This window comes from Eretmochelys imbricata, chromosome 2 (assembly GCF_965152235.1).
Source record: "Eretmochelys imbricata isolate rEreImb1 chromosome 2, rEreImb1.hap1, whole genome shotgun sequence".
In the NCBI taxonomy this organism is placed as follows: Eukaryota; Metazoa; Chordata; order Testudines; family Cheloniidae; genus Eretmochelys; species Eretmochelys imbricata.
The window spans coordinates 134,609,527-134,624,189 of record NC_135573.1 but is presented as its reverse complement, the minus strand read 5'-3'; the positions used below and the strand labels follow the sequence as shown (position 1 = coordinate 134,624,189).

Sequence of the window (14,663 nt, the reverse complement as noted above, 5' to 3'; positions counted from 1 at the left end):
AGACTCTCAATGCGTGTAGTCAGCTCTATCTTTAAACAGTGGAGAGAGGAAGGATCTTTAGACAGAACCCACACCACCAGGTATAAACACCCATTCCCATCCTCTCTGTTTTTCAAGTGGAATTTGGCATCCCTACCCACTGCTTAAAGAGTGAGGTTCAGTATGGGGTAACCCCCATCAATCAGGGCAAATTAAGTACAGTTCTGCTGCCCTTTACTCAGATAACCAGGATAACAACATTCCATTACTCCTGCATTCAAATACTAGAGTGATTTGTAACCCAACACAAGCTCAAATTGATCATTTTGACAGAGCAGTTCCCTCTGCTGTGTACCTAAGCAGAGTAGGTGTGCCTATGCAAATACAGTCTGTTCCTCCAGCTCACCACAATATGTCAGCGGAGAGCTCATTCAGACCCTGCTTACATGGATAAAGTTCTAAAAGTATCAGGCTGTAGCTGAGAGCTAAGATTATTTATTTAGTATGACCCTCCACACTATTAAAACAGTGGTTCACATCAGATTAGGAAAAAAGCCCAACAAGTGGCGGCATTAACTTGACTGAAGTTATTTTTTTGGAATAACAAACATACAATTTTATATAATGAAAGATAAAAACTACCATATTTATTAAATGGTTTTACAAACAATTACTATAATAATAATAATAATTAATAAGTATTCCATGTTTATAAAACAGTAATCATATTAGGTAAAGTGCTGCAAAATATTTTAAACAGTTTAAGACATTTTGTAATTTTCCAGTTTCTGGTTACCTGGATAGATTGTATCTAGAAACCATTAATTGTTTTCATATTAAATAAATGGAGATCAACATACGTCTGTTCAACAGAGTGCTTAGTTAAATGGACATTTGTCTGGAATAAGTGCAAAATGAACTAAAGAAGTAAAATCTGTATTTTTTCATATTTAGTAATGTCCTATTTATCTGTGCTCAAATAAACTAAGCTATCCCTCCTCATTATAGACTCAATTTAAAAGAGAAACAAGCTCACTAAACGATGAAAGGTATGCATTTATGATTATATATGTGCCAAAAAGGCTTCTATATCCCAAGTTTAAGCTTTTTGAAAGGTTCCTTTATTCTGGATTTAACATATTGTTCAAGAAACAGGAGTGACATAATTACGGCCCCCAGTTCAGCCATCCTTACTAGGACAACAGGCTCAATGAAGTCAATAGGAATTTTATTGAGTAAGGAGGACTGAACTAGGGTCCATATATACTCTTCTAACAAATGGAGAAATCCCTTAAATATACAATCACCATCTAGCTCGATATGTGTTTATTATATTTTTCAATATATTGTGTCAAAACAGTTTTCTATAAGCAAATATACACTTTTACACTATTTAATTTACTCATACAGCTTTGTTTCTGTAATTTTATTAATTTTTGAAGGTGGGAGGACTCTTGGTAGGAAAGAAGCTATGAGAATTATTGCGAGATTGTTAACTGTTGTAATTCTTCAGTAACTTATTTTGTTGCTGCTGCTGAGTGCAGCAAAATTAATATCCCTAATATTAATTCCAACTGAACACACTCTGGACGGGATCTTTTTGAAAGCCAGAAAATGTTTCTTTGTGCTCAAATGTCCAACTAATGCAAAGGGAATGCATAACCAATATTTCTTAATTATTTCTGAACCAAGTACTTCTGACTTACGCTGTCTTTTTTTGAGAAAGTTCTGCAGAAAATCATGGCATGCTCAATTACTTACTATTCAGATCCCAAAGCCTTCTTTTTCAGTTCTCACAGATGCTCATGGGTCAGTCTGATATTAATAAAGTATGAAAGGATATGCTATAATTTTATTACTACCAATAATTTTTACTAAGTCCTCTTCTTCCAATCCTGCAGTATTTGGGGTCTTGAACAAAGAGTTAATTATACTTTAACTACTATAAAAACAGAAGAACAAAATATTTTAAAAAGCTCAACACAGGGTAATGAGCAATTGTGCTCCCACATTTCAGTATGTTGTATGTTCAGATTTGTTTTGCCTTGCTTCCTTATGGACAATTCAGGACTTATTCCACACTAGAACACGTAGTCCAAATTGATTTACCTTTCTATCTTGAAACCAGAAAATGGATCATTTACAAAAAGTCTGAGCAACTCCTCCTGCAACTGCTTTTGTTCCTTGATGTAATTTGCATTTCTATAAGAGTGCCCCTGTATTTTATAATTTTGTAACCACAAATATTCTTCAGAAAACAATAAAGTGCACACTTGTTACAATGCCACCATTGACAGCAAGCCTCATCATCCACTTACAGTCTTGTTAAAAACCTCCCCCACTCCGGCCCTGCCCATCCAGTTTCTTCATATGTTGTAACCTGTTAATCTTCTTGTTACTTGTACCATCACACAGGGAAGCATACTATTGTCAAGATGTTCTGTAAAGCTTCATTGGTGACTTGTAACTTGTACTCGTCTGACTATGTAGATTGTCTTAAACATGCATTAAGGAAACAGTGTTCTTTATTCATCTGAAATGGGGTTTACACTCACTAATTTCGTGGCCACAGCCTTTGTGTTTGTTTGTTTGTTTGTTTATTAAATGGGAATGCACAAGCTGGGAAAAAGTCATAAAAAACTTAACAGCTAACAACATATAAAATATGTGGCTGTATTTTATTTATTTTTCAGAAACTTGTATTAAATGTCAGGATGATGTAATTTAAAAAACTACGTTTGTGGGCTCTATATCCAGTTTTCGCTTCTTTCAGGATGGGTTAGATAATGAAGGCACAGGCTCACTTTTGTACTGATAAAGGACAGCAAACACAGTTAATATGCATTACTGACGCATAAGCACAAGCAACAATAAAGCTAGTGTCAAAAGTCTTCCATAGCTTTCCTTTACCTAAAATCTTTTTGGCAATCTGTCTAGCTTTTAAATGCCTCAGAAAGAAAAACAAATTTAAAATGGTACTATTTTAAAACAAGTTTTTTTTCTAAAAATAGTCTATTATGGAAGAAAAGCTGACCTTGTTATAAGCTTGGTTTATACTTTCTGACAGTCCTAGATAACAACATTCACCTGTTAAAATGCCAGCAAATAGGGAATCACAAAGATTAGTGATAACAGCTGACATGGTCCCTCAACCCTGCTTACAATTTATAGCACATTAATAAAACTAGCTTTACTTCTTCCTATTAATCTTTGTTTACCTTAAATGGGCATTGCCTTTCATCTTTGTTTAAAGGTGAACCAAAAATCTTGAAAAAAATGGAGTAAGTTACTTGTTTAAGATCCCAAGCCAGTCTGAGTATGTGAGGAGTTAAAAATTACAAATAAATATTTTTAAACAAGTTCCTCCTTCACTTGTATGCCAAGAAGTTTCTGTGTTTCTTCTATAACATCTGGCCTCACTGAACACCAGATACATCTTAAAGAATAACTCTCCAATGACTTCAATTAGTAGTGATAGCAGCTGTCTCATGAGAAAAACAGAACCTTGACTGCAGGAATTGGCAGGTAAAAAGCCTCTCTGCTCACCTTTAATATTCTTGGCTTCCCTATTCCAAACTAAAATTAAAAAACAAAACAACAAAAGCCTTGTTCAGTTTACATGATATTCATAATCTCAAGTGTAACATTGTTTTTGCCTTGCTTTTTATGGACATTATTGCCCAGTACCAGACTCTAGCAGAAAATACAGCAGGTGGTCAATTTAGTAGCATGCCATTTCATAACTCTACAAGCCTAAAACATCAGAGATAACTTGGAAATGTATCAGCTTATCAAAAAATTAATTTGAAAGTTTACATATGCAACAGAACTTTTGTTAATTTTGATGGCGTTGCACACATCCTTAAATTCAAGGCTTATGCTAATAAAGTGTTCATTGACATCAAACGTGCCACACACAATAACCATAGGGATCTAGATATTTCACTATAATAGAGGCAGATAAGAAGATTTTGCTTATCTCACTGCATCTTATTCATAATTTCTCTTCACTATACATATTGTTAACTGCTTTGGATGCTTGAAAACTAAGTGTAAACAAACAGAAGGTGGAGAGCATTTTGGCTGAGGACCCCAAAATCTAGATTTGGCAATTTAATTTTTTCTTAAATAACAACTGACCTCTAACATTCATCAGTGACCAAAGAGTGGCTAGATACTTCATTTCATGCTACTACACTGAGGCATAACTATCAGAAACATTAAACTATCAAGGTCAGCTGATATGTATCCAATTAATTCACTCTGTGTAAGGAAATTATTACAACACATCTGAAGTAATAGTTAAAGCTTACAGCTGAGCATTTTCCTTTTTTGCATTTGATTTTTTGTTTCATTTCTGCTATGTTACTAGCTCCAATTTCCAGGTTAATGACCTCCAAGCAGATTTGAAAGGAAGCCTGATGATTTCTTTTTTTCCTGTGGCTTTTCTTCTTGGCCTTGTGTAAGCCCCAGTTCACCTTCAATCTGCTCAAGCTCTGATTGGTCAAGCAGTTCAAAATCATCAGCTTCTTCTGCGTCTGTCTCCTCACTCAAACTGGGGACTACCGGTGAGGGTGCTTGCCGTGTGGACTGCAACTGGTCTTTGATGGCGGCAGACACTGCAGCTGCAATAACATCACCAGCAATATCACTCACTAAGTTAAAGGTTTGGTCACTGGTCAAAGGAAGGGAAAGGCCTGTGGCAGACTGCCTCTCTTTCCTCTGTCTGGGAGAATGAGCCACCTTGGAAGGCATCTGTTCCTTTTTTCTCTTCTGCTGGATGGGCATGCCAATGCTCGAGTCATCATCATCATTTGTTCCTGCACCATTTTCTAAAGAGGGAAATTCTGCAAGATCTCTGGCAAAAGCTTCTTCATGATCACTAGGTCGGTCAAAATCTATTAAGAGATTAGCCATTGAAAATACTGTTAGCAAACAAGGGAGAATGAAAGAACACAATTATTATTAGTAAAGTTTATTCCCTACCACAATTTTGTGATTTAACAAGGAGAGCTTTCTGACACCATTCAAATTAGATGTTTCTCAGATTATATACTCAGTATTTCAAAGCTGCAAACATCACTGTTGCTCAAAATCTGACTATATTACTTCAGTGAGAAAACAATAATATATAATGGGAGAATGTCAGGTTAAAAGTAAATATTAAAAGCTTCCTTAGATTATTAAAAATGTAAAAATTAAATTTCCTTTTACCGTTTACACTGTTTACATTTTACATTTCACTGGGCCTACAAAATGAAAACTTCCTGGTGAAACTCATCTTGTGGTCCTCATGCATGAGCACCATGCTGATGGGGGTCGGTTGTAAAATCTGCTCGGGAATGTCTGAATCCATTAACAAATCTCTTTTCATTAAGGTATGAAAAAATATCATGAAAACATTTTTGTTAACATCAAAGTTGTATGTAAAACATCCTCCACAAATATTGAACACAAAACCTTAGCAAAACTGACCAGTGTAGTTTCACTTTTAATTGTTAAAAGTAAATTGGATTTCAATGGCTTTGTTTTTAGTAATCCAAAGTGTTATTAGTAACATAATGAATTTTTAAAAAAATTAAAACTTCACAAAAAGAAAACGAGTATTAGTGGCACCTTCGAGACTAACCAATTATGTGAGCATAAACTTTCGTGAGTTACAGCTCACTTCATCGGATGCATTCAGTGGAATACAGTGAGGAGATTTAGATATACACAGAACATGAAAAAATGGGTGTTATCATACACACGGTAAGGAGAGTGATCACTTAAGATGAGCTATTACCAGCAGGATAACACCCATTTTTTCATGTTCTGTGTGTATATAAATCTCCTCACTGTATTTTCCACTGAATGCATCCGATGAAGTGAGCTGTAGCTCACAAAAGCTTATGCTCAAATAAATTGGTTAGTCTCTAAGGTGCCACTAGTACTCCTTTTCTTTTTGCAAATACAGACTAACACGGCTGCTACTCTAAAACTTCACAGTGTGCTTTTATGACCCGATGCTAGAGTCCTTACTCTACTAAAACACCAACTGACCATAGGCTTGTAAACCAGGCCTTAAGGAAATGAATTAAGGAGAATATATATGAAAAGAACCTTTGTTCTAATGTGCACTGAGGATATAAAAAAAAATCAATCTGATTGAATTTATTTTGTTTCATAAGGACAAGTGATGAGGCGTTTTGATAAAGGCTAAAAGATATAAAAGCCCTGAAGTTTAAAAGATTAAAATGGATCATACATATTTATCATTAACTTGTATTTTTCCACCAAATAGTGCTGTTTGATTACAACTTGTGATAGCTACTTTAAAAAAAGAAAGAATTAAATGATGTTGATTTGGCATTTATAACTATCCTGCAATACTATCCTAATGTGTAATTTTAAGTAACCTCCAGCTTAGAAGAAAAATACAGGACCTGCAGAATAGAAGAACAACTAACTGAATAGATTACATCAAGACTACTGTAGTGACACCAGGTACAGCATATACAATATCAGTAACATTTACAATACTCTATGGTCTTTCTCTTGATCTGGCTAGCTGGAAGTTCTCCATAACCTATCCAGAGTGCCAGATACTGAACTCCTTACTTTTCTTCTACTCAGTCCTCACTCAGGCAAATTCCCACTGGGAGATTGGTTGAGTAAAAACAGAGTAAGGATCTCATGATTTAGCCTTGAAAGAGGTGTCCTTGAGTATCTCCTAGCCTATGAGCCTCCCTCTCCAATCCTGGCTCGATGCTGTCCATCTCCCCCAAGATTCTATTATTTGGAGCCCATTAATGCTTTTCTTTAATTGACTTCTGGAGTGGTTACCCAACATATCAAGATATGCTCTTCCTCTTCCTTCCTTTATATCAACATGGCACATACACACACTCCAAAGAGCAAGAGGATAAATCCTATTTTTCCATGCTGCCTGAGAACTCTGGTGGAGATAGCTGGTCTTGCTGGTTATGAGCATGTTTAATTTAGTCTTTGCTGCTGATGTTATTTAAGTTATACATTAATGTGCTGCATAATGTACAAGACACAGATAATCCTTGTCCAGCAGATGTCCCCAAAACACAATAAATTAAACCTATTGCGGTATACACCTCTACCCTGATATAATGCAGTCCTTGGGAGCCAAAAAATCTTACCGCATTATAGGTGAAACCGCATTATATCAGGGTAGAGGGATTAGAGTGTACAAAGAAATAATGTTTTTTGAAATTTTACTAGGAAAGATATTTTTATTCCTTTAGGATAAAAAGGTTTGTAAACTTGCAAACTAAATCATTTTTGTTTGTAGGGGCAGAGGGTTTTGGGCGGGGGCGCAGGAGGGAGGCAGGAGCAGAGTGAAGCGGCAGCGGCGGCAAAACTGCCCAGCCTGGTGGAGCACGTAGCACCCCTTGGCCGGGGCACAGGAGGCAGGGAGCTGGGGCCAGGGCTGCAGCACGGACCCGCTCCCTCTGGCCCCAGGCACCCAGGCTGGGGCATGAACTTCCAGCCATGAGCTGCCCCCCGGGTCGCCACAGCCTGGCCGAGCCCCTATGCTGTCCCTGCACATCTGAATCGACCCCTGTTCCCCCTCCCCCTATGGCCCCATTATCCAACCCCTCAGCCCCGGCCCAGCACCCTTAACACGCTGCTCAGAGCAGCGTGTGGGAGCCAGACATGCTGATCCGCTGGAGCGTGCAGCCCCGCCCCCCCAGAGCGCTGCTTTACCACATTATATCTGAATTCGCGTTATATCGGACCGTGTTATATTGGGGTAGAGGTGTATTTTAATAAAAAAAAATCAGCTTTTACAAGGAATTGTCATGTCCTGATGTACCCTAAAAATTTTAGATAATTTCCAGTAATGTAATAAATGAAGACTTAAATGAAACCATTACATACCATCAGATGTGTCTGTCTGTGGAGTGTATCCCTCAGATAAATTAAAGGTCCCATTATCAGTCCAAGATACCTCTGATACATCTGTGTCAGACACCGATAGCTCTTTAGCAATAACCGTAGGACTGATCTATAAATATATAAAAATACATGAAATGTGGCATTCTTACACTCAGAGAATTCATTTTACAGTTAAGTTAATGCCTAGACACTGAAAAGCAATGTAATGCATCTTGCTTGTGATATCACGTAGACCAGGGGTGGGCAAACTATGGCCCAGGGACCACATCTGGCCAGACATTTTAATCCAACCCTCAAGCTCCTGCCGGGGAGTAGGGTCTGGGGCTTGCCCGGCTCTGGCGCTCCAGTTGGGGAGCGGGGTCAGGGGCTTGCCCAGCTCTGTGCGGCTCCTGGAAGCAGTGGCATATCTCCCATCCGGCTCCTACATGTAGGGGCAGCCAAGGGGCTCCGTACTCTGCCCCCACCCCAAGTGCCGTCCCCACAGCTCCCATTGGCTGGGAACCACGGCCAATGGGCGCTGCAGGGGTGGTGCCTGTGGACAGGGCAGTGCGCAGAGCTGCTTGGCCACGCCTCCATGTAGGAGCTGGAGTGGGGACATGTCGCTGCTTCTGGGAGCTGCTTGAGGTAAGTGCTGCCCAGAGCCTGCACCCCTGACCCCCTCCCCGACCCCCTGCCCCAATCCCCCTCCTGCCCTCTGAACTCCTTGGTCCCAGCCCAGAGCACCCTCCTGCACCCCAAACCGTCACCCCCAGCCCCACCCCAGAGCCCGCAGCCGGAACACTCACGCCCTTCTACACCCCAGCCCCCAATTTCATGAGCATTCATGGCCCGCCATACAATTTCCATACCCAGATGTGGGCCGTGGGCCAAAAAGTTTGCCCACCCCTGACACAGACATTCTTTCCAGCTTAAATGTAGAAACAAGTAGGTAACACTTACAGTACATCTATGCTGCAGCTGTGAGCATACCTCCCAGCTTAGGTAGACAGACATGTGCTAGCTCTGCTTGAGCTAGTGTGCTAAAAATAGCCGTGTAGCTGGGGGTAGCACTGGTGGCAGTTTAGGCTAGCTACCTGAATATGTACCCAAGGGGCTGGGCAGGTTTGTACTCAGGTGGCTAGCCCAAGATACTGCCCAAGCTACTCCCCAGCTACACTGTTATTTTTAGAGCACTAGCTTGAGCAGGGCTAGTGCATCTGTCTACCTGAGCTGGGAAGCTGCAGTGTAGATGTACCTTAGTGGTATGATGTATTTGAACATATGCAATTATAAAACACATTTTGATGTCTCTGATGTTATCCCTGCTTGTTGCTCCAGCCTCCTTTCCCACCATTTGAAATCAGACTATGCTAAGCAAGCCCGGGAAAACACCTCGTTCATAGATACATAGTCATTGTTTACTCTCAGTCATATTTTATGTAGATGCTTATTCTATTTGCAATGAGAACTGCAGCACTCTGCAAATACAGCACGTGTATTCATGCTTTATACACAAAGCAAAACCAAACCTAGCTAAACTTGAAAATAATTATTCTGATAATGTTTTATCTACATATGTCCAGTCACACTAGCTACAGTTTTTTATCCTATTGAAAAAAAACCTTATGCTTCAGAGCACAAAACTACCATTAAGTGCTCAGGATTGACTTCCTCTACAGCATCTAGTAGCATCTGTTGTCAGAGTCAGGTTTCAGGAGTACATGGACTATTTGGTCTAATCCAGTATGGGAATTTCTAGCCCTAAGAATTGATATCAAGTAATTGTCATTTAATGCACTCTCTCCGACTATACTGAGAAGAGCCATGGCATACAGTTATACAGCATACTAACATAGGCTGGAAGTATTTTAAAGTCTTTTTGTTGTATGTATTATCAAAGCTACATAACTCTGCAAAGGCTGCACGGTATATTCATTTACATGCAATATAACACCACATAAAAAGTGGTCATATGGGTTTAAATGATTCCGCAAGTCTTTGACAAAAAGTGTAGTTTAACGAGAGAAAGAAGTTGTTCCTCACCCTGTGCGTCCCTGTGAGTGCTCCACTGTAGGCGTCCCTGCGTCCCTGCACTGGTGATCAGAGAACTTTGGTAGCACTATGCACTAGCTCTCTTCGTGCTGCGCCATGAGGCTAGCCAGTATGCACGGGCTATCCATCCTTCTCTACCACAAAGTCCCATATTGGGAACTGTGAAGTGGAAGGGAGAAGGGCAGGTTGTGGAGCACCCCTAGGGGGACACATCTTGAAGAACCTCTTTTACTGCACAAGGTGAGTAATTACTTCTTCGAGCAGCATCCCTACGGGTGCTCCACTGTAGGTGATTCCCAAGCAGTACCCCTTTTGGAGGGCTGGACTGTGGTGGCCATGCCTGCGGACTGTCAACATCAGCAAAATGTCTCAGAGCCCGCAATCAGATTACCCTGATGGGCCACATGTGACCTGCAGGTTGTCCACCACTGGTCTAAGGAGAGCCGGGAGGTAACTCACACTTCCACCAGTATAAGGAGTTTTTGATCCTTGTAGGTAGTGACAGGGATTTGTCCAGCCTGTCTCCGTTCGATCTGTGAACCGAACTGAACCACAGTTGGAGGTGTCACATGTGGAGTCTGGTGTGTGGTATCACAGCCGTTCCTGCCACCATATGCCCCAACAGTTGAAGGCAAAGTCTGGATGGTATCTGTGGACTGCATTGAGCCGTGTCTATGAGTGAGATGAGGGATAGGAACCTGTGTTGAGGTAAGAAGGCTTTGGCCTGTAGAGCATCGAGGTCGGCTCCTATGAATTCCAGGTGCTGCACTGTCCTGAGGGTTGAATTCTGGGTATTGATCTGTAAGCTCAGTTCTGTAAACAAGTGTATTGTGGTGTCAATGGCTTGATGAACCTCCTGAAGTGATCAGGCTCTGCGGAGACAATTGTCCAGGTATGGATAGATCATTATCCCTTGTGAGTGTAAATGAGTGGCTACCACTGGGAGAACTTTGGAAAATACTCTTAGGGCCAATGAGAGTCCGAACGAAGGACTCTGTATTGGTAATGGTCGTGTCCCAGAGTGAATCTGAGAAATCGTCTGTGAGCTGGTTGGATCGAAATGTTAAAGTAGACATCCTGTAGGTTGTCATAAATATAAAGGGAAGGGTAAACCCCTTTGAAATCCCTCCTGGCCAGGGGAAAGCTCCTCTCACCTGTAAAGGGTTAAGAAGCTAAAGGTAACCTCGCTGGCACCTGACCAAAATGACCAATGAGGAGACAAGATACTTTCAAAAGCTGGGAGGAGGGAGAGAAACAAAGGGTCTGTGTCTGTCTGTAGTCTTCTTTGTCGGGGATAGACCAGGAATGGAGTCTTAGAACTTTTAGTAAGTATGTGTTAGATTGTGATTTCTTTAAATGGCTGAGAAAAGAATTGTGCTGAATAGAATAACTATTTCTGTCTGTGTATCTTTTTTGTAACTTAAGGTTTTGCCTAGAGGGGTTCTCTATGTTTTTGAATCTAATTACCCTGTAAGATATCTACCATCCTGATTTTACAGGGGGGATTTCTTCATTTCTATTTACTTCTATTTTTATTAAAAGTCTTCTTGTAAGAAACTGAATACTTTTTCATTGTTCTCAGATCCAAGGGTTTGGGTCTGTGGTCACCTATGCAAATTGGTGAGGCTTTTTATCCAACATTTCCCGGGAAAGGGGGGGTGCAAGTGTTGGGAGGATTGTTCATTGTTCTTAAGATCCAAGGGTCTGGGTCTGTGGTCACCTAGGCAAATTGGTGAGGCTTTTTACCAAACCTTGTCCAGGAAGTGGGGTGCAAGGTTTTGGGAAGTATTTTGGGGGGAAGGACGCGTCCAAACAGCTCTTCCCCAGTAACCAGTATTAGTTTGGTGGTGGTAGCGGCCAGTCCAAGGACAATGGGGGGAATATTTTGTACCTTGGAGAAGTTTTGACCTAAGCTGGTAAAGATAAGCTTAGGAGGTTTTTCATGCAGGTCCCCACATCTGTACCCTAGAGTTCAGAGTGGGGGAGGAACCTTGACATAGGTCAAGGGCTGAAAACCAGTCTCCCTGTTCCAGTGATGGAATAATCATCAATAAGCTGACCATCTTGAACTTCTGAGCTTTGACAAACTTGTTGAGAGCTCTGAGGTCCAGTATGGGTCTCCAACCTTGCTTTCTTTTGGGTATTAGGAAGTAACGAGAGTAGAACCCTTTGCCTCATAGATGTTGAGATACTGGTTCTATGGCTCCTAACTGGAGGAGTCGATCTATCTCCTGTCGTAGTAGACTCTCGTGAGAAGGGTCCCTGAAGAGGGACAAGGAAGAGTGTGGTGGAGGGGGCAGGGAGGTGAAGTGGATGGAGTATCTGGATAAGATGATCTCTAAGACCCATCTATCCAATGTTACGTGTTCCGAGGCATTGTGCAACGCTGCCATATAGGTGCACAATCATAGTCAGTTGCAGGGAGTGGTCTTGTGGCACCTTGATCTGCCCATCAAAAGTGGTGCTTACAGGCAGGGGGCTGGGTCGAAGATTGTGGACTGGATGGCTTGAGCTTTGGGAATTTCCCCTTTTTTCTTTGTGGCTCATAATGGTGCTGTTATGGTAATTGAGTCATATATGGTCTGTGTTGGAATTGGGCGCTAAACCATCTCTTTTGCCCTGGTGTATAGATTCCCAGCAACCTGAGAGTGGCCCTGGAATTCTTCAAGGTATGGAGGGAGGCATCGGTCTTCTCAGCGAAGAGCTTTGCATCCTTTTAGGGGAGGTCTTCTACTGTGGTCTGCATCTCCTTCAGGAATCCTGACAAGTGGCGCCATGACACCTGCCTCATCACCACAGCCATGGAGATGGATCTAACTGCCATGTTGGTGGTGTCGAGGGCTGACTGTAGCAATGTTTTGGCACTAATTGTCTCTCCTTAATGATGGCCTTGAAGGATTCCCGATGACTCTTTGACAGTTTATCAATAAAGTCATTCAACTTACTGTAGCTTGTATAATCGTATTTTGCCGTGAGAGCTTGAGAGTTGGCAATGCGGAATTGTAAGGAGCATGAGGAATACACCTTCCTGCCAAAGAGATCAAGGCACTTCCTATCCCTGTTGTAGGGTGTTGCCCTGGAATGCTGTTGTCGGCCATGGGAATTCACGGCATCTATCACAATGGAATGGTGGTGGATGGGAGAAAAGGAACTCTGATTCCTTTGTGGGGACATAATATTTCTTGTATGCACACTTACATGCTGGAGCTATCGATGCCGAGGTTTGCCACACCATTTTAGCCAGGTTTAAGATGGCTTCATTAATTGGGAGGGCGATCTTCAAGGAGGATATCAAGGAGCTGGTGTGTATCCTTGACCTCCTCCAGTGGATGGAAATTGTCTACTAAGGACAGACGTAAAGGCATGACTGCTTCATCCGGGGAAGAGAATATGGCTTTAGATGTTCCGTCCTCCTCCGTGTCAACCTTTTGTTCCTCCATTTCCTGAGGCTCTGAGGCCCTTGTTGCCGTGGCCAAAGGAGTGTTCTGGGAGGGTTTTCGGGCGAGGCTCGAAGCTTGCGAGGCAGGCTCTCGGTGTGCTGCCTACGGGTCGCAGTATGGCCATTATGGTGGCATATGGCCTGGTAGAGGTTCCCATGGGTGGCTGTACCAAGATGGTGGTGGTATACCATCTGCTGGTACATTCCCAGATCCTGTTGATAGTTGGAACCATACGGAGCTTGGGAGGAGCCCTGTGATACTTCCTCTGGCTCACTATCTGACCCCTCACTAGATAGTGGAGGAGCATGGCATGATTGCAAGGATATCCCCTGTGCCCAGCAAAAACATGATGCCCTGATGTTGGTAGTGAGCGGTGAAGACTCAGGTGCCTTCATCATGCAGAAGTCTCTGGTCTGGTGGAATTCCACTGGTACCGATCCTTCTGGTGTCAGGGGAGATGGAGACCTTGCCTGTACCGGTCTCTCCGGTGCTGGGCGGGCTACTGTTGCTAGCAATACTGAGGTTGACTTGCATACTAGGAGTATCTTCCTCGGGTGTTTGTCCTCATCTTTCAGTACCGATGATTCAGTGCCCATGCCCAACGGGTCTGTGGGCCTGTGAGTGGTACTGGATACCAATGGTTGCCAAGAGGCGTGAGTGCTGGATTGAGCTCTTGGTGCTGAGGATACTGAGCGAGATGGCTATTACTTATGGCTATCCCTAGGCTCACTGAAGGGACATCCTGCTCTCTTTTTTTGACTTGAGAGAGGAGTCCCCATTCCGTTTCCTCCACCCACTGTCTTTCGAAGTTGAAGGCTGTGGGGAAGACTGTCCACTGGAAGCTTGAGGTCAAAGAGCTGCCTCCATGAAGATACTTTTTTGGTGAAGCTCTCTGTCCTTGAGGGATCTCGGCCAGATCTGCTGGCAGAAGGTACACCTTTGTTTGATGTAACCCTCGCGGAAGGAGTGGATGTACTGAAAGTGCTTGTTCGCAACAGGGATCACCTTGCTGCAAGTGCGGCACTTCTTGAAGCCCGGGGAGCTGGGCATACCCTTTTTTGGGGGAGGGGGTGTCCTCCCGCTCATTGGGGGTTGACAAAAGAATAAAGTCCTTTTCTTTTTTTTAGGCAACAGATAAGAAAAACAAATGAAGAAAAGAGGCTTCAAAGGAAGCTAAAAATTAGCAATTGTAAAAGGGGTTAATGATCTGTGAACAGACAGCTAACGGCTTGTCTCTAGCCAGGGGCGGCTGAGAAAGAACTGAGGACAGTTAGCCTGTGCATACTGGCTAGCCTCCTGGCA

At 42.2% G+C, this 14,663-nt stretch overlaps 1 protein-coding gene across 1 annotated transcript in view; it reads right to left on the bottom strand.

Moving 5' to 3' along the window:
- Positions 1 to 470: 470 nt before the first annotated feature.
- The window catches only part of RETREG1 (reticulophagy regulator 1), a 146,086-nt gene continuing 131,893 nt past the window's right edge, over positions 471 to 14,663 (bottom strand). Inside the window, exons 8-9 of the mRNA XM_077810771.1 lie at positions 7,873 to 7,999; positions 471 to 4,877 (exon numbers count right to left, since the gene is read on the bottom strand). Of these exons, the coding sequence (XP_077666897.1) occupies positions 4,366 to 4,877; positions 7,873 to 7,999 (639 nt within the window). The 3' untranslated portion in view covers positions 471 to 4,365. The remainder of the gene's footprint in view (positions 4,878 to 7,872; positions 8,000 to 14,663) is intronic.